Here is a 27,008-nt window from a genome sequence, read left to right on the forward strand (position 1 = left end):
CCTCCAGACAGGGGACCCTTCAGAACCTACCCGGTTTGTAAAGGAACGACAGTTTAATACTTGAGTCATTTTTCCCAATTATCACTTAACGCGCAAGATTTCACAAGAAAATAATTTTGTAGCATTTGTAGACATTAATAACATTTTTGCAAATATACTCCAAAATTATTTTCTTGTTTTAATTAATAATTTTCTACTGTTTTCATTGGTTCAGCCCTAAATGACATGTCTTCCAAATATTTGAGAAGTTACGGTTTTATCATTATCCTAGCTTCTGAAATCTTGCGAAGTGATAATTGGGAAAAATGACTCAAGTATGAAAACTGTCGTTCCTTTACAAACCCAAAGTTTCCGGAACTTTTTTTTTGTATGATTTGTTTAAAAAGGAACCTACCTACATAATTATTACCTAGTTTTGATCACCTGACTCATTTTAACTTTAAAAAATAACCAGAAACAATAAGTTTAAAACAAGGGGCTTAACTGTGATGTAAGGCCTTAAATGTCCCTGGGCTTTACCCTGCAGTTTACGCTCTCTGATCATATGTGAGCAGATTAGGCTTGACTGAGTAAAATACTTTCAATCACAATCTTCAGTGGTTGTTATGTGAATAGTGTTGCTTTGTGGTTCAAGGCTGCTCTCACACTGCGCACGAAGAAATTTACCCACAAAAGGTGCGTTTTCTCTAAGGATGCAGCACTGAATGACAGGGTCTTTAAAACACACAGCCTCATGATTGTCACCATAATTTTGATTTTGACATTGTGACTTTCCACTCTGCCTGTGGTCCTTTCACCGAGGCTGAAGCTTGCATTCCGCTGGTAATCGCACCACACTAGATGAGTGTTTTTTCCGTATGCCAGTTTTTATCAAAGTAGGTCATAAATTCTGAGGTTTTCCCTAGAGCTGCAATGGTCAGCTCTTCTACAGGAACTTTTCACTAGTCCATTGTTCTGCGTCCCCAATGTCTCTTCTTAAGATTGCAAACTACTTCATTCTGTCCATCTGTGCTTCGTTTAGCACAATCACAGAGGCGCCGTGGGTGGTTCCAGTTTTGTGGTTGGAGACAGTTACCACAAAAAGGCCGTTTTCACCCTGGTGGGGTTCAAGGACATCCCTCCGTATAATTTCACCGGGGACCCGCCCCTCTTTGATCCGGCATGAAGTATTTCACAATGAAGGAATCGGACCACAAAATTCCATCCGTCCTTGATTTCGTTAAGGTCGCCGCCATCATTGTAGTGCCAGTTGATGCTTTCAATTTCAATTAGAATCTCGAGGGAGCGCCCTGCGTCAGCAAGATGTAGCTGATACCTAGTTTAAAAAAAAAAGAACAAGCAAGAAGACACATCAAAATGCCCTGGAGGAGAAAGAGAGAGAGAATTAGGGGAAGGGGAGGAAAAGGGACGCATGTAATGATTTAACTATTGTCGTTGCTGACTCTTTACAGTGAAAATACCGGTTTGTGGTGTTTCGTTTTATAAACAGACCAAAACTGGTTCGTGTAAGCAGCAATGGCACAATGTTTTAACGTGGCAAGAGCGAGGGGTCCCCCACTCGCCAACTCGTTGTACACGAGGAAAAATACTCGCATGATACTCGCGACAACTCCCGACAACTCGCGACAACTCGCGGAAAATTCGCGAAAACTCGCGAAAAAATCGACAAATACTCGTCTTATACTCGCGGATACTCGCCATTACTCGCATAAACTCGCCATTACTCGCATAAACTCGCGGATACTCGCTTATACTCTCGAATACTCGCGGACACTCACGCAACTCGTTGTACACCCACTTGGAGAGTGGAGGACCCCTCGGGCAAGAGTTGCCTATCTTGCAAATTTTGACGAGAAGATTGTTAGACTCGTCAGTAATCCATTAAATTTGCACAAAAGTCAAGGAATTTCGGATGAGAAACCAGTTTGACAAGTCCGTGTGCGTGCTCGTCAGCCACTGGCCCGGGCGCGGTGCAAAGCAGTACCTTCTTTTAACAGGCCTGGCGGCCTGAATGAGTGTTGCCAGCGGCTTGGCTCTCGAAACCCGAAAAGATGAAGGTTATGCCCTTCTGTGACCGTGGTGGCGACCGTCGGATTCCAACCCACTTTGTCGCTACAGGGGCGTAAACTTAGGGGATGGTTTTGAGCAAATTCACACATTTTTGGCTGCTGCGCGAAAACGAAAAGTCCTAACGCGTTTCAATTTTGATCAGAGGTGCATTTCATGACCCCCTAAGCTGCTGTAAAGCAGATTTGCCACCGCTCCCCCCTGAAGGGCGTAAGTGTCACAGGGGTGGTCACTTTTTGAAAATCGTCGCGTTTTCCACCGGGGACTTTCTCAGTGCGCCCTACACATTCTCAACTTCCAGACTTTTCCAGGCCTCCTTAGTGTGAAAAATGGGGAAATTTCAGTTAGGGGTTGGACAGTTAGGGGTAGTACAGCCCTCCAGTGGTTGTGAAAGTGAAACGGGCACTTCGCTGTCGTTGCCCACGCCAAACCACAAGATTTCCCGTAGCGTACGAGATTTCAAAAAAACCACCCCTTTGAGGGGGTAGGGGTAACTGGGGGTAGGGGGTGGTTTGTCGGAGGGGGTGGAACGGGCCAAAAACCTTCAGATTGGTTCCTAGGACACCCGTACACCAAATTTTACCCACTTCCGGCACCCCCTTCTACCCTTACCTTTTACGGTTTTTTTTTCGACTTTTCCGCCCCCATGATCATTAGGGGATGCGTACGGCGTGAGGGGTGTCGCACGACATTCGCGCTCGAGGATGTTAAACTACACACATGGATGCATGTCTATGTCGCAAATCTCGACTTCCTAGGCGCTCGGGGAGATATTTTAATCCAGGCGTAAAAAAGTGGCCCGCTAAAGGTTTTGACGAGTGTAGTTTGCCACTGCATCATCTTGCATGCTGGCCGTTTTAAGTTTTGAGGAATTCTTCACGATGTTCTGGTGTTTCCAGCCAGAAAAACTCATTGGCAGGCTGGCCCATGCAGTTTTCAACGAAACCAATTATTTTTTAGACGTATCCGGCTAGGGTCTGCACGGCCCTTTCCTTGTTTGTGGCGTTCGTTACTGCCAGCTTTGCAGATTTGAAAAGCTTGTATCATTTGTGTGTAGCTGCACACTTCAGGTCCTTTAACTTTCTTGTGCTTGGCGTCCGAAGCCTGCAAAAAGGAGGGCAGAAATAAATTAATGAAACAGTAATCGAAAAAAGGGTTATGATTCAAAGACAGTTCAAATGATGAAGACTTATGGTCTCCTGCTTTTCTTTAACACCATCTTCGTCTTTGTCTTCACCTTCGGATTCGCTGTCTGATTCAATCTTTTTCTGAAAAACAAAAATAAGTAAAAAGATGTCTGCTCTGAGATTCTACCTGTTAAAGCAAGTAAAGATATTTTGTAAACTTACTGTCACCACACCACTCATTATATGATCCAAGAACATTTTTAAGGGGGCAGACCTGTGAAATACAAGGGTTTAGGAGATATCTTATTTTTAAAAAACTACGAGTCGCAGCGTTATAAACAAAAGACCCTTTTCATAAGAATGAATTGTGCTACAATTTGGCGTATGCACATACTGAGCACACCTTCGTGAACCCGATCTTCTTTGCCTCGAAGTGGACGGTCGCACCTTGTCGTGGCGTGTGGCGTGCACGATTTGGACCGAATGGATGGACCTGCGACACCGACAAAAAATGTTATTTACTCTTAAGAGATGCGGCTATCGCATGACGAGACCGATTTAACCCTTAAACCGGCAACCATGGAAATAACCTTTAAAAAAATTATTTTTTGCGACTTCCTCACTATTTAGGCATCAAATAATACGATTTTATCGATTTTAGTGTTTGGTCGCGTCCGAAAGTGCTTTTTCTGAGTTGATGTCCAGGGACATCACTGCCGTGTAGTCGAATAACCTCCCAAATGTAAACGGGCTTCCTGCCGGAGGTTTTAGGGGTATGTTTTCCTTCGCAGTGCGGGTGAGAATGCGGAGTTAGTTGAAGGCAACCCTAAGTCATTATTATATCCGTTTTATAATCAGACAAAGTGTCGACAAAAAGCTAAATTTCACAATTTCCTCAATATTTTGGAAAATACTTCATGTTCCCTAAAAATATTTTTTGTGGTAAACAAAACACATTGGTTTGAAGGTGAAACACGCTCAGTCAGGCATTTTGGATGAAAACCCACTTGATAAAATAGAATTTCCTGGCCCGGCAGTGATGTCCTGGGAAATCAACTATTCCACGGCATTATTGAGTTAGGCAACATTGAAAATACACTAAAATATTGATTGATCAGCATTCTCAAAGGCTCATTCGAGCTTGGAATATTTTTTTCGAACTGTTTTAGTCACTAACCTTGCCGCGGCACACCTCTAAACCTCGCCGAGAGCTCACAGCCGCCAAGCCGGAGCGTCGTGACGGTCTTTGTTTACACACACACACAGCGGCCGAATCGATCTATTCGATACCTCGAGAGTCAACTCAGGAGCGTTAAATCTATCGATCTGCGTCGCGTAAAAGGCGCTATCATAAAATTTAGCCTCTCGGGAATGAACGAAAGTAGTTGATGTCCGTGGACATCACTGCGGGATAAAGGAAAAATGTCAAAGTTCTGGTTTAAAAAATTAGGTCAAAATTTGAACACATTTTGCCCATTTTCGGTAATTAAGAAGTGAAATGTCGAAAAACGCTCTCGTCACGCGATAGCCGCATCTCTTAAGAGTAAGTGACTATTTTTGTCACTGTCCCGAGGGGTCCACCACTCCTAAAAAATTCGTACAGTGATTGCAATCAAAACTGATTGCAAATGATTGTGATGATTGCAAAATGATTGAAAGATTGTAAAATGATTGAAAGATTGTAAAATGGTTGAAAGATTTCAAAACAATTTAATGATTGTAAAGTGATTGAAAGGGATTTAAAGTGATTGGAATTGATTCAAAATGATTGGAATTGATTCAAAATGGTTGGAATTGATTCATTATGATTTAAATTGATTCAAAATGATTTGAATTGAGGTAAAAATGATTTAAAACGACTAAGGGCTCAACCCGTGTAACGCATTATTCAGGATTTGTGTGATTTAATGTGGTTGAAAGTGATGATTGAACGTGATGATTGATAGGAATATCAACTTTTTAAATTGATTCAAAATGATTGTAAATGATTCATAGTGATTTAAAGTGATTGGAAAATGATTTAAAGTGATTGGAAAGTGATTCAAAGTGATTGAAAATGATTCAAAATGATTGTAAATGATTCAAAAAGATTCAAAATGATTGGAAAGATTGAAAAGATTGTAATGATTGAAAGTTATTGTAAATGATTCGAAATGATTGGAAATGTGATTCTTTTGGAAAGTGTACAGCGATTCTTCCAAGTGGTGGACCCCTCGCACTGTCCCCTATTGGCGATTTTTCTGGACTTCAACATTGTCCTGCAACGTCAAAAAATTGTGTTAGTTTCCACAAAAATCATCAACATTCATAAGTCCCATCTGCTTTTTCTTGTTTCCCTTCGGTTCCCCCGTTTTTACTGCCTGTCACTGTATTAGGGTCGAAATTTCTATCAAAGTAGTCTTCGCAGTCTTCTAAAATGTTAAAGGAAAATAAATTTTATTTCAGTACCAATCGTGTGCTGCAGGACCTAATAAAGAAAAATACTAACCCTAGGTGTCTTCTCACCATAAAAACAAGCCCTGGGAATCCCAGGAGTTTTTGCCCTTTCCGAGGGGAGTTGGAAGAGTCCCCGGAGACTTCCTGGAAATGTCTAATTTTCCCAGTAGGTGCCCTCGGCATATCGCACTAATCAAATATATTTCAGGCAATTATTTTTACAATATTACTTTTAGTATGCAAACTTGCAGTATCGAGCAATAAATCTGAAGAGGCCACTGTTTTATTTCGACTAGACGGCCATTCATTGAAAAGAGGCAAACAATAGTGCAAGCCAAAAAATGGCGCGGTCGCAGTTTCTCGCTCTTAAACTTCGGTTTTCGGTTCTCGGGCGCAAACTCAACAAACCAAACGCCAACCTACGACGTACCTGCGCGAACAACTTGTAAACCGGGAGCGCACTAGAATTGTACGATTTATTTCGCGTAGGGGTGGAGTCCCTAAAAAGGAATACTTATTTTAAGATAGATATCCTAAGACTTGCTGCAGGGTCCATTTCGACCTATCGGCAGACCTTCGACCTCTCTGGAATGGAGGGGTCAAAGTTGTGTCTTTGAGGTGACGCTTTTTCACCCCTGCATCCTTGCGTAGGCCGTTTTGAAAAAAGACTCAAGCTCGCGCTAACGTGGAAGCAGATGATACGGCCTTATCGTTCTATGAATTTACGTTTCAGTCATTAACATGGTCAAAGTATTTCTAGGAATTAAAATTAACATTTAAAGTAGGTCCGGCTGATGACCACAATGTTTGTCATTGTGGACGGCGAGGAACGCTACCCATCTCAGCATGACCCAGCATTGTCACTAGCCACAATGACCACATTGTGGTACTGGGTCATGCTGGCTGGTGACCACAATGTGGTCATTGGTGACCACCGTCAACGCTGCTAATCTTACCCCGCTCCTCCCAGTAATAACAATACTTTAATAGGGCAATGGCCCAGTATTGTTGACAATACTAGGCCATGCAGGTTGGTGATCACAATGTGGTCATTGGTGACATTCGTTAACGCTACCCAGCTTATCCTGCTCCTCAGGGCAATGACGTCATTGGTGACTACCGTGAACGCGACCAATTAAGCTGTTGTACAAGCCGTGATACTGGATCTGCTAAAAATAGCCCACAAGGTGAAAAAGAGACTGCCCCCTCGAACAGGCCACAGAGCTCCCAGAGTAGGCGTGGCCGATCGCCAAGCCGAGCGAGAGGATGGAGAAAGGGGGGGGGGCGGAGCTGAGCGCATCGGTCGCCACACCACACACACATCCGAGTCCCTGCTGCCCTGTTCTAGATATGAAGCTACGAGAGGTGGTGGGGCACGTATTCTTCTTCTGATAGAGACAGTCTTGGGGACTGTCTAAAAGGGCGAATAGGTTCGTGCCCCAAATGAAAGGATACACCTTGTAGTTGATTTTGGTCGAGGTCGAAGTTCGTGCGACCAAGCGCCGCTGAGCTCACGGCACTTTTCGATGGGGCCGTTTTTGAGCGCGCCCATCTATCTTGGAGGGCCGGCCCTACACGATCGAGACGTCTGGCTGACCGGCGCCCAGGCAAACCAAACGGAGCTCGGACTACGACCAAAATTCATGTCGAGGTTCTTTGAAAAATGAGGATTAAACCTCGACAACTTTTTTTTCCGTGGATTAGGTTAGCAGCTTGTAAGGGTTGGGTTTGGGTTGTTTAGGGCACCTCAGTCTCACCCTTGGGTTCGGTTACCCCCCGAACCGAGCGAGGGGTCAACGGTTAGTTCCGTTACCGTGGCGGCTTTGATAGATCTATTGTACACAGTCCGACCCGCATAACAACTAAAACGCTCATCTTTTCCTGCGTTAACTAAGAAACAGTGTTTTTATGCTTTGTCAGCTTTTTACAGAAAGCGGGTCCACGACTCGCGCAATTTTAGACTACGTTGACTCCTCTTAAAAGTAGTTCATAGCAGAAGTCACCCAGAGCAAAGTTTCTAGGGCCCTCGGACCTTCGGGCCCAGCATGTTGACGACCGAGTATAAGTGGTTGAAGGCCTTCCCCGCGTTGGCGAGGCTGAGCCGGCCCAGTCCCTTGCAGGTCAGAGCTGGCTGCCTGCTGGAGGTCAGCATGGCCAGATGGAGGGCGCGGGCCTCCGACAGACTAACGGAGCCTCCAGAGGCGGCCTGGTAGGCGGCCGTCTGTAAGACCAGGCTAGCGTCCGAAAGCTCCTGGCTGAGGTGCGACAGCTGCAGGAAGACTATCACAACGCGAAGCAGTTGAGCGAATGTGAAGCTGGTCGTGTCGTTCGCCAACACCTGCACATTTTACAATACAGTGCACACCCAGAAAATGGTATCCTTAAACCAGGAAAAATTCTTTTAAAAACGTACAAGGGAATTTTGATCCTTGGTTTATGACGTGAGCCTTTTTTTTTGTTTTCAAGGAAATTTCAACGATATTTCCCTTATGCTAAGGAATATGTCTTGTGGTATCTAAAGGTAGCCTTCAAGGAAGGCATTAAGTTACGCCTTGCTTCAAGGAAACAATTTTCCTGGCTGCAGCTCCTAAGAGTCACTTGAAATACGCTGAATATACTATGGAGTAGATCCTTGACACTGGAACTGAGTTCTCCCAGGGCTCCGTAACTTATTCCTGCACTGCCTGTAATGTTATTTTGTGAGTTCAAGTTGTAGGTTGTAACATTTTCCCATTGGACAGAAGTTAATTATTCGGCATGCCAAACTCCTTGCCACAGCATGTATGATAAATATCGGACACATTTCAAAATCGATAACTTAAGGGGGCAGACCTGTGAATTGAAGGGTTTGGGAAAATAGTCACTACCTAAAAACTACATGCCGCATCAATTTCGGACTAAATGTGTATTAAGAGCATATATGGACGATAATTTTGCCGTTGGCGCCGGTGCGCGCACTCTCCAGGCACATGCCCATCTTTACCCCCAACTGGACGATGCAATCTGTTTGGTTTGCACGATTGTGCTGCAACGGATTGGTCTGCGACTGTCAACAGAATTGCTTCTAACTCTTAAAAGATGCAGCTAGTGGTTGACCTAGAGGTTATGCAAATTTTGAGATGGAAGTACTCGAAAAAATCATATAGCTGAAGTACGAAAAAAATTAAAAATTTGTTTCGTCCATTGTGATTTTTGTTTCGAGTACTTCCATTGCGAAATTTGCAAAACCCCCAGGTCAACCACTGAGCGCATCTTTTGGGAGTAATTAGCAATTTTTTTGACCGTTGCAGACCCATCCGTTGCGCCACAATCGTGCACACCGAGAAGGACTGCATCGTTCCATTTGAAGGCGAAGATCGGCATGTGCCTGAAGAGTGTGCGTACTGGCGCAGACGGCAAAATTAGCGTCCCTCTATGGTCTTAGTACATCTTTAATCCTAAATCGATGCGGCGTGTGGTTATTTGGTTGTGACGATTCTTGCCAACCCCTACATTTCATGTGTCTGCCCGTAGGTTATCGATTTTGAAATGTGTTTCGTTACGTTGAGTTTCTAATATTTGTTCGTGTTATGAAAACTTACCTAGCCCTGTAAATAAGTTTAATATTTGACATCCTGTTAAAATGAACGAGTATCTAATAGTCTTTAGCAATATTGTAATGTTACCCATGCATTACGGTGAAATGCCGGTAAATTACGGCAAATTACACTGTTGGGAATTTTCAAAACACTACGAAAAGCAGAGTTACCGCAAAAACGCCGATGAGACTGTGTGTATTCATTCGTTTGCGTTATGATAAGTTACGGAGGCCTGCGTTCCTCCTGCCCCGATTGCACCCCTTTACCGACACGTCGTGCCGTGTTTGGATCTCTCGTCGTACCTGAAGAATAGCGATAAGCGAATGACAGAAAGAGCTGACCAAGATGTGCCCCAAGTTGTCAGCACACAAATCTGTAAGGTCCACAGTTATATGGCGCAGCTGCTGGTGAACCTTGACGACGTCCCGGACCTTCTCCGGGCTCGTGGCCGTGTCGAGGCTCTGCGCCAGGCCGTGGTGCAGTCCGGTCGCAGTGGCGGTCACGCAGCCCAAGGAGGTCACCACAAAGCCGATGGGCACAGTGATCACGAAGACGCTTACTATGTAGCTCAGGCGAGCAATGTAAAAGCCCAAGGTCCCGGCGAGTGGAACGAACGGCCACGACGGAACCACGCGCTCAGGGTGCAGCACCGCACCAACCAGCGCGCTGCCAACGGTAGCCAGCCACAGCATCAGGTTCCCGGCAGCGAACCTTAAAATGCTTTTGCGCGTGCCAGCCACCCAAGCCTGTGCGATAAAAATGGTTAGAAACGAGCTGCTGTACAAGAAAAGGCCTCGTATCCTTGCCTTAACCTGCTCTCCCGGGGCGGCCTCCATTATTTGAACAAGGCTCTTCATGTCGTGCATCATGTTCCAGAAACGCTCTCGTCGCATCATCGCGAGAGATGCGAACGCGGAGTAGCAGGATCCCAGGATGGAAATTGGCCTCGTAGCAGTTTGCAAGGAAGAGGTCTGCTCCACCGCTGTGGCGATGGTTCCACTCGCGGGCAGTCCAAGGAAGAGCTGCGTCAGCTTGAGAGGACCGAACAGGATAGGTAACTTATGTAAAGGTTAATAGGGGACTTTGCCAAGTTCTCCATGGGCCGAGGTGCACGCAACTCAGAAATGTTGCATACGACCAGAATATATTTCAAGTTCAAATAATGAAACATATATACAATAATCATCGTTTGGGGCACCCTTCCCCCTAAAAGTGACTGCTTGGTTACAGGCAAAAGTGCTAATTTTCAAGCAAAATGTGCTTGGAAATTACCACATTTGCTTTGCAACCAAGCAGTCTTGGCGTGTTGAAGCCCCTTGCAAGGAATTAACTGGATTTGCCACTGGTTGCATTCAATTTTTAAGAAGGGTAGAGGATGCAGTGATTGTCCGCCGGGGTACAGTTATTGTCCCCCTTGAACTTCAAGGTCCCTGGTGGGTAAACGGTTGTTCCCAGGTAGACCGGACATAGTGCCATCTATAGGTCGTTCTTTTCACTTTTGAGTCGCGCAACCATCACCACGCCCGTCTCCCTGAGATGGGACCTACAGCCGGCGTCGCTTGGGACTACACAGTGACGCACGAGGCGAGTTTCTTAGCGTTTGGACTAAAAGCAGAGGGTTAGAATCTGGGTTAAGACCGTAAGCCAACGCATGTGTTCGAAAACTTCTTTGCAGATAGTTTGATGAAGGTTCATCGTTCCACATGGCAGAGGAGATAATGCAAGTATTTGACTGCAGCTTGCTTTAGGGGGCAGGGACAATCACTAGTTCCCGAAAAGCTAATGTGACAGTGATTGTCCCTTCGTCGAAAAAGAATGTTATTCGAACAGAATTTCACTCGTGTACGTCCTCTGTGGTCTCTCACACCCCATTACTACTCCCACTGCCACTGAACGAACATTTCAAGGTGTTCACGTCTCGCATAGAGACGATTTACAAGTTTCTCAAACTTTGACCTAAGAATCGCTTTCCAAATTGCGCTGAAAGCGCTATAGGCAGGCAACCCTTCGAAGGGCTGGCATACCGCGAGTTCATGTACAAGTATTCTATAGACACGCGGAAGAAACATGATATGGTCAGATCGGTGCCTCCAAACGGGCCTCCTTGTGCGGGCTGCTTCGCTTTAGCCCCGAATTGAACCAGCCCGCACGACCCCGCAAGGTAAATGGACCAGCCCGCACCACAAGGCTTTCTCAAAACTAAAATTTGGTTATAAATTCCAAATAAATTGCATTTTGGCCTTGACAGATCTCAAGAATGGTTTCCGTCGGTAAGATCTCGAGGCAAAAATGCAGTTTAATAGAAATATATAACCAAATTTTAGGTTTGAAAAAGCCTTGCGGGCTCGTGCGGGCTGGTTCACTCGGTTCACTTCGGGGCTGAAGCGAAGCAGCCCGCACGAAGAAGCCCGTTTGGAGGCACTGGGTCAGATACAGGCGCTTCGGCTCGTGAATGGCCAAGTACAGCACGTCAAAATTACTAAAACAGGCAATTTTAGGGCGTTTCCTGCCTTTTTTGCGTGCAGGGAGCCAGTAGAGCCACCCTAGCAGCCTACACCTGGCAAATCATAGATTTTGCAAAGCAGTAGAAGTGTTTGGAGCACGTTACGCACAGCAAAAAATCGCACTACTTTACTTGTTTAAATGTGTTGAATGAAAAGAACACCTTTTTGGTCCGGGGGTGGGGGTGGGGGGATGGATGGAAGCGGTTGTTTCAGAGAGGCAGATTATAGTCGTGTGGCCCGAATAGGCACCCAAAAAGACAACCAAAGAAATCTGCGTTGTATTACCACTTCTATCGACAAAAATGGCAGGGGACAATCACTGTATCAGTCCGGACAATAACTGTGCCAACGGGGTCAATCACTTCACTGTGACAATCGTACCCCAAATTCATGGGCTGTTTAAACCAATGAGAATTTAGAATTTCACTCACCAGCCACCGCATAGTCCGAGCCAAACCCTTACCTTGCCATTGCACGTAGCGAATTTTGAAAATTGTGATCAGCAGCTCGGTGGCACGCAGAATTATGCGCATGTGCGCTTAACAGGTCGATCACTATATCCTCTACCCTAGTTATCCTTGGTTACCCTGAAATTTCACATCTTTAGCTTGTATTGTCACAGACACACGACAGATATCAGACGCCAGAAGTTATGCATGAGCCCGTGAGCCTGCTTCATTGCTTTCTCGTATCAGAGAAGCAGAGTAAAAATTGCAGAAGTAAAAAAAGGTTGAAAATAGTGCCTTTCTACACAATACTCGTCAACTAAGTACGAGATAAATAATTAGTACTATGCAAATAAAGGATAAGGTAGCTGCTATTATGAGCAGTGATCAATTGATGAATAGATGCGAATATCGTAAATGCACTGTGTACCGCTAAATACTATTAGATACTCGCTTATTGTAGCAGGGTGTCACATATTAAACTTATTTAGAGGGCTAGGTAAGGTAAAGGTTCAAAATTGAGGGTTGTCCATTTCCAGTACTAACCTGCCTCTGAAAATCTTACTGATGTATTTACTTAGAAATGATATGGGCCAGAGTCAGAACTATAAATTTCTTCGTGCTAGATTAGGTCTCAGTTAAAATGTGATTGAATTCCTGGGACACTGTTTTGTGATGTTAAACTATTTAATTTGACAAAACAATGGAAATATGGACTAGTCAGCATCGTGGAGTCACGCTCTTCGGCAGCTGGGCATAGATAGGATCCACGCAGTTCGACTGCACAGTTAAAATAATATTTGATTTTTTGAGGGCAAATGGAAAACTTTGAGGAACCCCTTTGGTTTGAGAAAAGCCCCTCATATCGAGGAAGTCGAAGTCTCCTCAAAAAGATTTTTCTTATTTTGTGAGAAGATTCCCCGAAATTTACAGCGAGATCTGATGAGTTTTCCTGCTGGAATAAACATACGTGTTTCTCAAAGTTTTCACCTTTTCCTCAAAAATCATTATTACCATGTGCTAGGTCCGAGGTCCACGCAGTTCAGCCGGATCTAGCAGCCGAAATGCGTGCATGTTATTCAAAGGTGCCGTAGTCATTTGCTCTCGATCCTCACACAGCAATATGAATAGAGTAAGATGTGTCGAGCTTGACATTAAAAGAGGGGTACTGCTTTAGATATTAATATGTATTAAACTCTTCAGCCGCGTATACGTCTCCGCACCTTTGGCCTTTGGACCATGTGATGATGTGATGCTTCAGAGCGGGGTGCAGGGTCCATACTGCCGTGCAATAAAGAGGCGAAGTAAGACACTGCTTTTCACACAGCATTGTCACCTTGGCCCACCGCCTCGTGTGCGTATGAAATTTCAACAGCTTATCGCATGGGCCTTTAAGCTGCGTGACGTTGGTGGGTGCTGGGAGGCCATAACCCGTGAAGTCGGAAGTAACTAGTCAAGCTTTGCAAAGTAATTGACTCTTTATTGATAATCTGGTTTACAGAAAGGTTCGCACTGAAACAAGACAAAATTGTAGCGACCCTTACCGCGAGAGATGAAACAATGCTCCTACTGACATTTGTGTAATAATTTTGTTTTCAACATATGGTAACCCAAGACTAGTATTTGCCGAAATAGTCTGAACTGTTTTGTTTTATCAAGTCCTGTTTTGACTACTTACTTATGGCATTAGATTTCCTGTAGCCGTACTCGGTGGTTAGTTCTGTCGCTGGTGCCCTTTTTATTAGTGCATTTTGAACTTGCATTTCACTCCTATATAGCAGTCATAGTACTAGTTCTCTGAAATAAATGGAAAATTCTCCCGTAACCCTTACGAGTATTTGTCACACTGTAACTTAACATGCATTTATCTCCGGAACTGTTTGAGCTAGAGCACCTAGATTTTGCAGCCAGCATAACTCGGGACGTCCCCGAGGGGTGGATAACTCCCCTGCCAAGTGTACACCCCTAATTCTGCCCAATTCATCCTAATTCAGACCAATTCAATTTAATTCAAACTAATTCAAAACTAATTCAACTAATTCAGTCCAATTCAAGACTATGTTCAGTCAATTCAATTCAAGCCAATTCACGCTAATTCAGTAACATAAAATCGCAATAATTCAAACTAATTCAAAACCAATTCAACCAATTCAGTCCAATTCAAATTCAATTCAAGCCAATTCAAGCTAATTCAAATTCAATTCTTGAAATTTGTACACCCAATTCAGGAGTTATCCACCCCTCGGACGTCCCTCTCTTGCAGAAAATTTGCACGAAGTCAAATTCCGTCGCAATAAAGGGGTCCCTGACAGGTCGCTCGTCCCTTACTCAAAGAACGCACGGCGGAGCGCCTTTAGAGAAACCAAGAATCTTTGCGCGATGCTTGAGAAACCAAGTTACGTTGAGCAACTCTAGTGAAACCACGTTACGCATTTTTTGACGATTTTTGAGGAACAAAAGGGAGAGCGGGGTACCATGATCACTTATCAGTTTTAAGCCTTTCCTCCCCCATAGTATTGGATGGCAGCTGGATCATAGGCTCAGGTGGGGGGGCTATTTCTCTTAGATCGAACACACTTAGGAATTAATTTTTCCCAATCAAACCATTGCTGAACTGGGTATAAAATATTGGGACCCTGCCTTATGTTCATTGAGTACCATGATCAGTAGGTGGGGTACGATGATCATGCATTGCATATTTGTGTCCTAGAAAGACATCCAGAAAATCTGAAAAAACGTGTGGGCTCTGTCCCAGGCCGCGCCTGGAAAACAATATGCGTTCCCAGCTCCGCGCCTGGGAATCGTGTGGGTAGCGGCTCTTTCCCAGACTTCGCCTGGGTCACGTGTGAGCTAACAGCCGCAAACGTCAAAGCCTAATTATGTTCAAATCAAAATCTGGTGAGTGATTTGGAGTTGTTGACGTTGAAACTGACAACAAGTGCCAAAAACGACTTAGTGTCACTTTGAACGTCAACTCCTGGCATTTTGCCTCCGATCATTTGGGCTAATAGAACACGTTCGTTTTCTTTTGACGAACTGAATCCAAATCACTAACCAGGTTTTGATTTGAATATGATAAGTTTTGACGTTTGCATGATCATGTTACCCCGCAAAAAACTGCTCATCGTGCCCCAACAGGCAACGTTTTGGTCTAGAGAGACCTGAGTTAACCTCAAGTGTTCTGAAAAATCGCCTCTAGGCGTATTTCATAGTAAGGTTATAGAGGGCAGGGTAAACTTCGCTTGTACTGTTGGACTCAACATTCGGCTATATAAAAAAAAATATCCTAAACAAAAATTGTATGCTCGATTTACCTAAAATGCTCTCTTTAAATTTATAAAAACCTCCCCTCTGCGTCTTACGCGCCGTATGACTTCCAGCTCTAGATAAAAACATCCACTGGCACGCCCCCTATCAACGTCTTATTGGCTGGTCGGGGGCGGTGACATCATCGGCGCGTTAATTCAAAATGCTCATCGTGCCCCATGTTCATGGTACCCGCTCTCCCTAATGGTTTTCAAAAATCACCCAAAAATGGAGAAAAGTGGTTTCACTAAAGTCACGCAACGATACTTGGTTTCTCGAGCGTCGCGCAGAGATACTTGGTGTAGGCGCTGCGCCGTGCACTGTAAAAATCACTCTTGGATACAGAGTCTGTATACGGCGTTCCGTAGTATAGGAAGAGGGTTGGGAACCTATGGTACAGCGATCAAGGGGCAAATCACTTGCGAAAAGGTTCGTACACCTTCCCCCGAAATGCCGAAGGCGAAATAGAGCGAAATAGACGCGATATAGCCGGTAAAATAGTCGCGGAATACTCCTGAAATACTCCGAAATGCCGCGAAATACCCTGAAATAATCCGTAATAGGCAAGAAATAACTGCAATGGCAGGAGAAATACCAAGAAATAGCCCGTACGCTACGAACCCAAGTGATTTCCGCCTCGATGGAGACGCTGTGGGTTAAGGGTACGCGGGAGACAATTCGTTACATAGCGTCAACTTCGTTCCAAGATTGCCGCCAAACTGTAAGCGACACTGACATGCGGTTTTCCTGGATGATAGTTCTTACTGAAATCGACGTTCTCACGTCGAGAAATTTTAGACTTCGTTCGCCATTGGACCAATATTTGACCTCACCGTGTGGAATTTTGTCAATTTCGTTCCAAGATTGCCGCCAAACTATGAGTGATACTGGCATGCGGTTTTATCCAGCGGATAGTTCTCACTGAAAGCTACTTCCTCACGTCGAGATATTTTGGACATCGTTTGTCATTAGACCAATATTTGAGCTTAAAGTATGCCATTTTCTTCCCCCTTTTTAAACAGACCTGGGTAGCTTCCCATTAGACTAATTTGAAAACTCAAAACGTCAGGAAGTAAAGGAAGTTCAAAGAATGCTCTCGAATCAACCGTGTGTTGATTAGAAATTTAGTTTAGGGGTAATCATAGAACGAAAACGGCCGAAAATGGCCATCAAACCGCTCTACCCTGCGTTTTGGCAGGGGTGGGCCAGGCGGGCGAGGTTGGCGAGGCGGCCGGCTGTAACATATTTATGACAGGTGCACCGAGTGAGCGGACGTGCATTGTATGAGTGACTTTGTCTCCTCCTGCCGCGAGCATCCTTCCCTCTAGTAGTCGGGCGGGCGGGCGGCTAGCTGAGGTGGCGGGGAGAGGAGGTCGAGCACGCTGGACGGTCTGTGACACAATGGCGACGCGCTGGACGACAGCGCTTGACAGCTTAATCAATACTCCTGTAGTCGGAATTCTAGTGCAAACTCGATTTGTCTCCCGCGTATCCTTAAATAAACGGCATATTTCCGTATGGACGACCGAGGTAATTTTTACAGTGCGCGTGCTTTGAGTAAGCGACGAGTTACGAGTAGATGCGCTGTAATTCGAAGTGTGATACTTTTCACGCATTTTCGTGTGATAAAACGCCCCGTGTGATTCCCATGATTTATCACTTCTGGGAAAGGGGTCAATTTTTATCACAAATTTTATGTGGTGCCCATTGCAAAATAATGCGATGATTTCGGATTTCCTACAAAACGGTGTGAATGCACATCGCACAAAACTATGATACACAAAAGTATCGCTCAAATGAGTGATGGTTATCACAAATATAAGCAATGCATTAAATGTTGTACTTTTCCTGCGATGACCATCAGAACATCGTGCAATATTTCTGTATCACAGAAAACGTGTAGTCTGTATCACACTCTGATTTACAGTGTGGTCATTAGACGTCTAGGCATCTATCCATATATGTTAAAAATTTCTTGGGATTTCCCGAAGATTCACTTTCCACCACAATTAGAAATTCCCAGAGGACACCGTTCTTAGTTTTAGTGTACTAAAACAGATGTTGAAGGTGGAAGTTTTCGTTTGACAATATGTTTCAAAGCCAAACTCGACACGTGAAATCTATAGAGTTCTTTAGGAAATCCCAAAGGACTTTGGCGATACTTTTCACGAGTGTTCCTCCGTGAAATCCCAGGATTTTTTCTAACAGTGTAGATGTCTTTTCGAAATCTATGACACGTCTACTTTCTATGTGTTAGGGTTAAAGCTATTTCGCAGGGACTTAAAATTTTTCTGCACATAGTGATACCAGGACTAAGCCGCATTCTTCTAAAGTCTTTCAGAACAGCCTCTGACTTTGGCACTTGTGACCTAAGGTACTGTTGTGTCTCCGATGTCCTTTTCGTTTTCGATATTTTCCAGTTCACAGTCCAAAATTCCAATTGCTTCATGGGAGCGCATCGTCAAAGGAAAAAAAACCTGCAAGAGTAAAGAAAATGCAGGTCACTTAAGAATATGTTTAAAAACGCAGACCACGTATTTGATATTGAATATTCAGACATTTCGACTATACATACTCTCTTTGCCCACAACTCGGACGTTTATGGACATTTGCGTCGGATGACTTGTCCGTTACGAGACACAAATATTCATACCTTCTTTTATTGTCTAGCCTCTTACTAACCATCTTATGGGCAGCTATCTCATTTCGTATTTGATAAAAGGACAGTTCGACACCTTGAACTTATCCGCACGCGGTCAAGCCGAGCTGCTGGATACTTAAGCAGTCGATAGTGCGTTTCAATACCTAAGCAATTTTCGGATGTGATAGTATCCAACAGATCGTCATAAGACCGTGTGTTTCACTTTAAAGTATGAAGTTTTTCTTACATTATCAAAATTATTTCAACTCAGGCCAATTATCACTAAAAAAAATACACTAATAGTGTGTTCCAGGCTATCTAAATCGGAAGCTAACAATGTAGACGTACGCCAGACCACGTCTCGCGTAACAGGCTTCGCGAAATCTCACGAAACACTGTTGCGCTGCGCCGGGCATACATCTACCTTGGCCTGCGGCGATGACACCCGAGTCGGGTAGTGGACAAATGTACACAAAGGTGCGGGTCTACGGCCCGTCAACTGCCCTTCACGTCGACTATGCATGCAGGGTTGTACATTTTTTGCTTGTTTTTCATCAAAAATACCCTCTAGCGCCTAAATAGTTTGAGCTAGAGCAAAACGGAGAAAAGTTTCGTCTAAAAGACTCTATAGTTTGTTTACGAAATTTTAACACACCGGCAGGCCTTTTGACCCGAGGTCTCATTGTAAGCGTCATTACGATGCGTGAAGGCCTGCTGGCGGAGGGTCCCCGGCCCTCGTCGGGCCCAGTGATACTGCTGCCAAACATCTTCGCGTCTCTTTTATGGGGGCCCACTACCAGCGGGAGAGTGCGAAGTACAGCCTGGCAGCTCTAACCTAGCGATCCGACCCTTATGAGTGTGACCATACTGCTTACGATGCTTACGACGTCAACAAAGAATCAGGGAGTGATTGTCTCCAAGTCCTTTGCGTGCCGGTGTGTCAGAATTTCGTGAACCAACTATACTTTTACGAGTTACCTCCTGGGAGGAAACCACAAAAAAATATTTTCATAAAACGTCATCTTTGGGACCCGTTGTTTAAAAAAAAATATAAATCAAATTTTTCAGCTAGAATGCTCATCTTCGAACTCAACCTGTCTTTTAATGGTACAAAACGACCCTTAAAATCCCAGGTCGCTAGCTCAATCCGTTCTCGAGTTATCGTGCGGACAGACACACACATACACAGACACACAGAAAAAGTTTTTTCCGACCAGACGGAGTAATAGGCTTCGCTAATCGATCAGCCAAAGAGAACAAACTCACTAATTGGTCTGTTCCCGCCTGTCCAGTATGAGAAATTACCGTGGTTGTTTGGTCCGATTCTAGCCTCTCAAATATGGGGGGGGGGGGGTCCGAAACTGATCCGGCAGTTTTTCATAACAGAGAGGCTGCAGTGGCACCTGATCAGTTTGACCAGTCAGAGCCATTACGGAAATAGAAAAGTCAGTGTGTTTGTGTGTTTGTTCTTTTCCTACTTCCGGAAAGCCTGGAACACCCTATTAGGGCTTCAGAATCACCCGTATGTACGTCACTACACAAAGAGCCAGTCTTTGTAGACCAAGAAGAAGCTTTCTTTTACCAATAGCTGTGGAATCAGCGTGATTTTGGTCTTGTTCATTCATTCCTTGGGAGGTAAAGCTAGTTGCGCACTGACAGGAGCAGTTGTGCACTCGCTCTTCAAGGGCATTCGCTTAATCAAGGCGTGGTGTTTTAAGTGATTTGCAATTTTATAAATTCATCCGTCTTCAGTTAGACACCTACAATAATTTATCTTCAAGGGCCTCTTTGTCAAGTACGGTTCACAGTTCAAAAACAATCGCGCACTCAGTTTGCCCTCGAGTTATCGTGCATACAGACAGTCAAAGAAACGGAATGTAATTTTCTGCGATTTACCGTACCCTGCTCTTAAATATTCTGAGCACAAATCGCTGCAACGGCCCTTCTCCCAGGCACATCCAAGAGAGATATACGTAGAGTCGCATCCTCGAAGGAGCTGCACAGTGTGACGACTTCACCGCAGAACGCTGCCGCACATTGATCGGGAGGCCGCCCATTAATCACAGCAACGAAAAAAATCGAAGTTGGCACACTTTTGTATTATTAGTCACATAATCACCAGTAATGAGGCGTATTCTGCCTCCTCGATCTAGACCTCGTTGATGGGAATAATGGAGTCTATAAATGCGGTAGCGGAGTGGAGCTGAGGGGGTAATTAACATAGCACCATCAAACGAGACATTTTCCTAGTTCAACAGTTACAAATGAGTGTTCGACTTGCCCTGTCGCTACCTTTAACTGTTTGGCGCGAGAACAAGACAAATGGCTGAGCGAGAGCGAAGCCTATGACTCCTTGCGTGTGAGGAAGTTGCCCGATAAGAGGAACAAGAAGAAGGTAGCACTGAGGAGGTAGCGTGGCGCAACGCCGTCTCCAAACAAAGCGGAAGATGAGCGACAGTCTAGTAGAGGTTAGGGTGCGTGTCGTTAAATAAAGCAATCCGGTAAAGCTGAAATGCAGAAGAAGTCGGGGAAGAAGAAAACGGAAATCGCTATGCTTTAACACGGTAACTTCCATTTTCTTGTTCCTCGCATTCCTCTGCTGTTCCGCTTTACCGGAATGCTTTATTTGAAACAGTTTAGAACGGGCCTATGCATGTAGCACCTTGGTACACTAACAACGACAACGGGGCGGTTTTGAAGATTGTATAAACTTACTGTTGCGTTTGACACAAAATTGTTACGCCGGTCTAGTGAGGACCCAAGTTATCTTTACAAATAGACCATTCCACCGAGTGGGGAAGAAGAAAGAAAAGAATCAAAAAGTACCGGATCCAGTACCGAAAACCAGTATGTAGATCATTTGTAAACACCTCTGTGGCACACCAACAAGTCCAGAATAATTATCTTGGTCAAGAAAACTAGAAAAAGTGAACGATTTGATCTTTTTATTAATATTGTTTCCGGTGCTTTTTGATTCTTTTCTTTCTTCCACAGTCGGTGGAATGGTCTATTCTTCAAAACTTGATTTATTACCAGCTATGTGTACGCCAGACCACGTCTCGCGTAACAGGCTTCGCGATATCTCACGAAACACTGCTACGCTGCGACGCGCCTAGCGCACATATAGCTAGGCCTGCGGCGCTGACACCCGAAACAAACAAATGGTATAGGGGTACAGTGCCTTCCGGGCCCAAAATTTAACATACTCGAGCCGTTTGTCGGGGTCGTATAACTCTAAAATTAGGGACATGAAACTTGTGCTGTTTGATAACGGTTTTCATTTAACGTTCGAATTTTGACAGATTGTTGTGTAAAAATCAACGTTTTAGTGATACTAGATAATCTAGAGACCCGTAAGCCCAAAAGAGGGTGTGGTTCGACCCTTAATGTGTGGTTTAAGGATTGTTCCCTTTCCAATAGGGTATTCCGCGGCAAGCAAACCGGAATCTGAAGAAGGAAAGCATGACTGCTCCATCTGCTTCCCTCCGCGCGCTCATTGGCTGGCCGGCACACCAAGGTCATCGTTGACCAATCAGTGTTCAGGAGGAAACAGATCGGGCAGGCATGCTTTTCTTCTTTAGGTTCCGGTTGGCTTGCAGCGGAATACCCTATTCTGTGACATGCAGCCTTTTTTACGATTTATCAGACCATTTTGTCTTTTTCACGTTGTTTGCGCCAAGAAATGAGCCATAGCGCCAAAACGGTACAAGATAGAGCAAAACGGACGAAAGTGGAGTTATGGGCTTCGCTAATCGCTCAGCCAATCACACATTCACTTGCGACAAAACACAGTATGAGAATGGTCGCCGGCGTTCTGCTTTGTTTATGGACGGCGCCACGCCACCTCCTCAGTGCTAGCGGGCTTATGCCATCGCCCCCGTGTCTGTCTGTTTCCCAACGAGGACGCGAGCTAGAGGTCTGAATTTTTCAGGGTAAGATGGATGTTACTTCCGGACAACGTAACGGGTGGTGCAAATCCTGGCAACCACCCCTGAGTGGGTCTGAAATAGGGGTTGGTCCAAGAAGTGGGAAAACAATATTTTTGTATGGTCTCCTAAGAGGTAACTCGTAGAAGTAGAGTCCTCAGGACTAAATTTTCGTCCGTTTGACTCAATCTTTCACCGTTTAGGCACTGGAGGAAGTTTCTCACACAAAAGTGTCCCAAAATTAAAAATACTAGTTTTAGAAAATATTTGATGTTCTCCCTACGGGTAAATCATGTAAGTAGAGCTCCTTGGCTAAAATTTCGTCCATTTGGCTCCAGCTCTCACCGTTGAGACGTTAGAGGGAGTTTCTCTCACAAAAGTCGCCCAACAGTACATATATTATTTAGAGAAAATATTTGATGGTCTCCGAAGGGGTATACCGTGAAAGAAGAACCCTCTGGGCTAAAATGTCGTCCGTTTGGCTTTCACTGCTTACTCACAAAAAGGAGTTTTTCTTACCAAAATGGGCATAACAGAATTTTTTTTTTCAGGAGTGCACTTCTGTCTGAGAAGTATGCCGTCGGATCAAAAGCAGAAGAGTGGGAGAATAGGCTGAGCGATTAGCGAAGCCCATAACTCCACTGACCGAAAAAGTTTCATTCTGCTTGTGTGTGTGTGTGTGTGTGTGTGTTTGTCTGTCCGCACGATAACTCGAGAATTAACTGAGATAGCGATCTGGGAATTTCAGGGTCGTTTTGTATCTTAACAAGCAGGCCCGCCCTTCCGTCAAACGGAGTTGCCAGCTCCGCTTCGCTGCGCCGGCAACTCCGTTCGGCAGGGGCCGGGCCTGCTTGGCCTGCCGGCGGCGACACTCGGGCCTGCGGCCCGACCGTTTCATTTACGCAGTTTTCTAAAAAGCATAATCAAATAATGTAGCGGGCCTTCGGCCCTCAACTCGTCATCTAAGCACCTCGACTACAACCCACCCTTCTGCTTAGAAAACGTTTCTTGGGGGTGGGGGGAGAGTTTCCTTTCTACTTTGCGATTTTTAGGCTTTTTTCTACATCTTATTGTTCACTATGGCAATCTTAAGCTTATTTTCGTCTAAAAAGACCCTCTAGCGCGTAAACGGTTAGAGATAGAGCAAAACGGACGAAATTTTCGCCCATAGGGCTCTACTTTCACGAGGTACCCCTTACAAGATCATAACAAAACAAAAAAAATTCCAACTTTTTTGGCCTGTTTTCTTCGATTCCCCCTTTCAGCCCCTGAGGGTTGGCTGGCAGGATTTGCCGTAGGCGTTTGGTTTTGTGGGAGTGAACCTGGAGATCCCCTGAAAATTTGAAGTCTCTAGCACATCTCCTTCTTGTGGAACAGACAGACACACAGACACGAGGTCGTTTGCATAAGCCCGCTGGATAGCTTTTTCAAAGCAGAAGGGCGGGCTAAAAAGACACATCGAGTTCGAAGATGGCTTTGGGAGGCATTTCGTGGCAAAAATATAGTGAAAACGACTGAATGGGCTCATGTCGTATAAACGGCCGTATATTGAAAAGTTTCGCAGGACGTAATACTAAAACCAAACACTTGACGTCGAATCACACCCTCCTCTTGGCTCAAGGGTCCCTAGATTATCTAGTATCACTAAAACGTTGTTTTTACATAACAATCTGTCAAAATTCGAACCTTTAATGAAAAACCGTTACAGAACAGCAGAAGTTTCATGTTTCATGTCCTTAATTTTCGAGTAATCTCCTCCAACAAATGCTGTGAGTATGTCAAATTTTGGGGCCGGAAGGCCCTGTTCCCGAATACCCTTCTATTAACTCGTCTCGGGTGTCAGCGCCGCAGGCCTCGCGCGTCGCAGCGTAACAGTGTTTCGTGAGATATCGCGAAGCCTGTTACGCGAGACGTGGTCTGGCGTACATCTACCTAGTATATTATTGGCTGAGCGATCAGCGAAGCCTATTACTCTAATGAAGATCAAAAAGTTTCGAATCTGTCTGTGTGTTCGTTTTTCTGTCATCACGATAAATCGAGAACGGTTTGAGCTAGGAACATAAATAGACCATTCCGGTAAACCGAAAAGAAAGAAGAAGAGACGGAAGAAGCAAAGCGTTCTATGAGAAATGTACGGTGCGCCTTGGGACCGCTTGAACGTAATCCATCGTAAACTAGATATTCTGCGTCGCCTTAGAGTGAGAACTATTGTCATTAACTCTCAGACGAATTTCGACATCAGACAAGTCACGTTTAACCGTTTGATACGACCGTGGAACCGACGCACCACCGTATTTTTCTCATACTTGCCTTTGCTTCTTTCGTCTGTTCTTCTTTCTTTTCGCTTTACCGGAATGGTCTATTCTTTTATTGTGCCTATGTTTTTCTTTTCTTACCCTCAACCGAAATGGTCTACTTCATTTGTTTCAGTCAGAACGGGTTCCGGCGCATTTTTATTCTTTACTTTCTTCTTCTACATGCGGTGCGACGCTCAATAAAGCAGTAGAGCGCTAAAGACTGCATTAAACAAGAAAACCGACATCAGTCCGTTTTCGTCTTCCACGCATTCTTCAGCATAACAGTTTTACCGACTTGTTACGCGGCACGTCTACCTTTTTTTTTGACAAAGAAAAGCAGAAAATTCCAAAAGACCCTTTAGGTTTCGGTGACGAGAACAAGAAAATGAAAACTGAAACCTTTAACAGGCGCGGGGCGAATAGGGACGGAAGTTCGGGGGTTATTAGATGGCAGTAGGTTTGTTTTTCTTTTCTTCTAATCATCTAAACTGAAACGGTCTTTTTTTATCTGTTTGTTATAAAGTTTAAAAAAATAATCGTTTGTCTTTGTTTAAAGCCTCCCTAACTGACGTAGATTCTTAAATTGTCTTAATGAGTGAGCTTATTACACTGCAGCCGGATGTGGTACGGTGCACACCGTCTTCTCTCCTGGTGTCACTCTTTGCTGGAAGTGCCTTGTGACCGTCTAGGACACTGAAACGCTCGCCTGCCAACACCTGCAAGTGGGTGATTAAACTGCCCCTGCAGTATTGGGGTTTTTGCAGGAATGGCACTGTGTGGTGGAATCGTCAAGAACGTGACGGGGCCAGGCAATGTCGGAGCCGTTCATTAGACTCCACAGACGACCACGAATGGCGTTTCTTGCGAAATTCCTGGAGACACTCCCCTTCTCTCCCGTCTCGCGGTAAAGTTACTTTAACTTGAAAAGGTCATTCGTCCCCGCCATGGTGCATACGGCTGATTGCGGAGGATGTTGCGCCAGCTTCACGTCCTAGAGTGTCGCCCCGGACTGTAATGTGTACATATCCACAGCGAGTCTGCTTCGGGGCTCCTAACACTCAGGAAATTTGAATCTCCTACGAGGGTTACTGTCCGTAGCACAGAGTTTGCTGGTTATGATGCGACGGGCCGTGGTGGCATCCAAATCGTGACAGAGACGGACGTGCCAGCAAAGATCCGACGTAACCCGGAGCACAAACTCCTTCGGCGATCCATTTCCCCCCAAACCGATGAAGTGGCCCGGCCGGCTAGCGCCCTGATACCCAGAGAAGCACAGACTGCAGCTAGCTGCTCCAGGGTGCGAGTGAAGTCCTCCCTGGATGAAAGGGCTCGGCTCATTTCAGTAAAGATGGTGAGTAAAGCCCTGTCCCTCGTAGCGTTCTTCTCTAACACGCCGATGTCACCGACACTTAGGTGCTGCTCTTGAAGGTCTTCTCGGCCGCCGTACTTCCTGGTGACGTGGTCTGCAAAGCCCTGTGCCATCCGCAGATCTTTTGCAATGACGAATTTCTTACACTACTTCTGGCGCTTTTGTTGTTCTGCCCGGAGCGGGACAGGTTGTTGGCTGAGCGATTAGCGAAGCCTATTAATCCAGTGATAGGGTAGATGTACGCCAGACCACGTCTCGCGTAACAGGCTTCGCGATATCTCACGAAACACTGTTACGCTGCGACACGCCTGGCATGCATCTACCTTGGCCTGCGGCGCTTACACCCGAGTAGGGTAGAGCAAAAATGTTCAAAAGATACGGGCCTCCGGCTCAACGGCCCGTCACTTGGACTGAGCATGCAGGGTTGTACATTTTTTCGCTTTCGTCAAAAATACCCTCTAGCGCTTTAACGGTTGGAGCTAGAGTAAAACGGCTGAAAGTGTCGCCCATTGGGCTCTACTCTTACGAGTGACCCCCTAGGGAACCATAAAAGAAAAAGAAAAAAATTGTAATTTTTGGGATTTGTTAGTTTTGTTTTTTTTTAAATCCATTTTTCGAACCTGAGTGCTCATCTTCGAACTCGATCTGTCTTGTTATAACACAATACGACCCTGAAAATCCCAGGTCGCTGGCTCAATTCCTTTTCGAGTTATCGTGCGGACAGACGTGCAGACAGACAAACAGAAAAAGTTTTTTCCGACAAGACGGAGAATAGGCTTCGCTAATCGCTCAGCCAACCATCTGCTGCATGCATATCTCTGCTATCAGGAGGATACTTATTCGCTGCCATTTTTACTGATGTCGAATCATATTTGTGCTGCTTTATCTCCCCTGACACTATGTTATTAAGAGGGTCATCTGTGCAAACAGTTCTCCTTCCATGTACCTTCCATGCACGACCTTAACTTTGCAACGTCATGACTGCTCTTACACATGTTTCCCTGGACTCCTCCCACTGTACCTTGTTAGGGTTACCTAGGACGGTGTCTGGACGTTAAATAAGCCCAAAAACGTCACCATCAGGACAAGGAAGCCCATGATGCATGTTTGATAAGTCAACATTAACCCTCCAAGGTATGTCCATCTCAAAAAGTACATTATGAAAATATTTCCCCAGCTGTATATCTTCACTTATGCTTTCAAGGAGCATAGCAGACCTACCTCTGCAACCAAGGTCAAATGGCTCAGTTTCGTCTTGCATTATGTTTTTAGCCCGCTCTTTTGCTTAAAAGCTATATAAGCGGGCTTATG

At 44.9% G+C, this 27,008-nt stretch overlaps 1 protein-coding gene and 2 long non-coding RNA genes across 3 annotated transcripts; all 3 read right to left on the minus strand.

Annotated features, from left to right (window-relative positions):
• Nucleotides 1-24: 24 nt before the first annotated feature.
• Nucleotides 25-4,607, minus strand: LOC127751389 (uncharacterized). Its single transcript, XR_008012106.1, has 5 exons — nucleotides 3,598-4,607; nucleotides 3,417-3,468; nucleotides 3,305-3,335; nucleotides 2,680-3,171; nucleotides 25-1,315 (listed from the first exon to the last, which is right to left on the minus strand). It is a non-coding gene; the product is annotated as an uncharacterized LOC127751389 (long non-coding RNA).
• A 5-nt stretch (nucleotides 4,608-4,612) lies between these two features.
• Nucleotides 4,613-26,849, minus strand: LOC127751388 (uncharacterized). Its single transcript, XM_052274870.1, has 4 exons — nucleotides 20,007-26,849; nucleotides 10,021-10,239; nucleotides 9,511-9,954; nucleotides 4,613-7,968 (listed from the first exon to the last, which is right to left on the minus strand). The coding sequence occupies exons 1-4, from the start codon at nucleotides 20,160-20,162 to the stop codon at nucleotides 7,648-7,650; spliced, it is 1,140 nt and encodes a 379-aa protein (XP_052130830.1). The 5' UTR covers nucleotides 20,163-26,849; the 3' UTR covers nucleotides 4,613-7,647.
• Nucleotides 13,618-19,433, minus strand: LOC127751390 (uncharacterized). Its single transcript, XR_008012107.1, has 2 exons — nucleotides 17,772-19,433; nucleotides 13,618-13,955 (listed from the first exon to the last, which is right to left on the minus strand). It is a non-coding gene; the product is annotated as an uncharacterized LOC127751390 (long non-coding RNA).
• Nucleotides 26,850-27,008: the final 159 nt, after the last annotated feature.

This window comes from Frankliniella occidentalis, unplaced genomic scaffold, assembly GCF_000697945.3.
Source record: "Frankliniella occidentalis isolate FOCC.00 unplaced genomic scaffold, Focc_3.1 Scaffold459, whole genome shotgun sequence".
Classification (NCBI taxonomy): domain Eukaryota; kingdom Metazoa; phylum Arthropoda; class Insecta; order Thysanoptera; family Thripidae; genus Frankliniella; species Frankliniella occidentalis.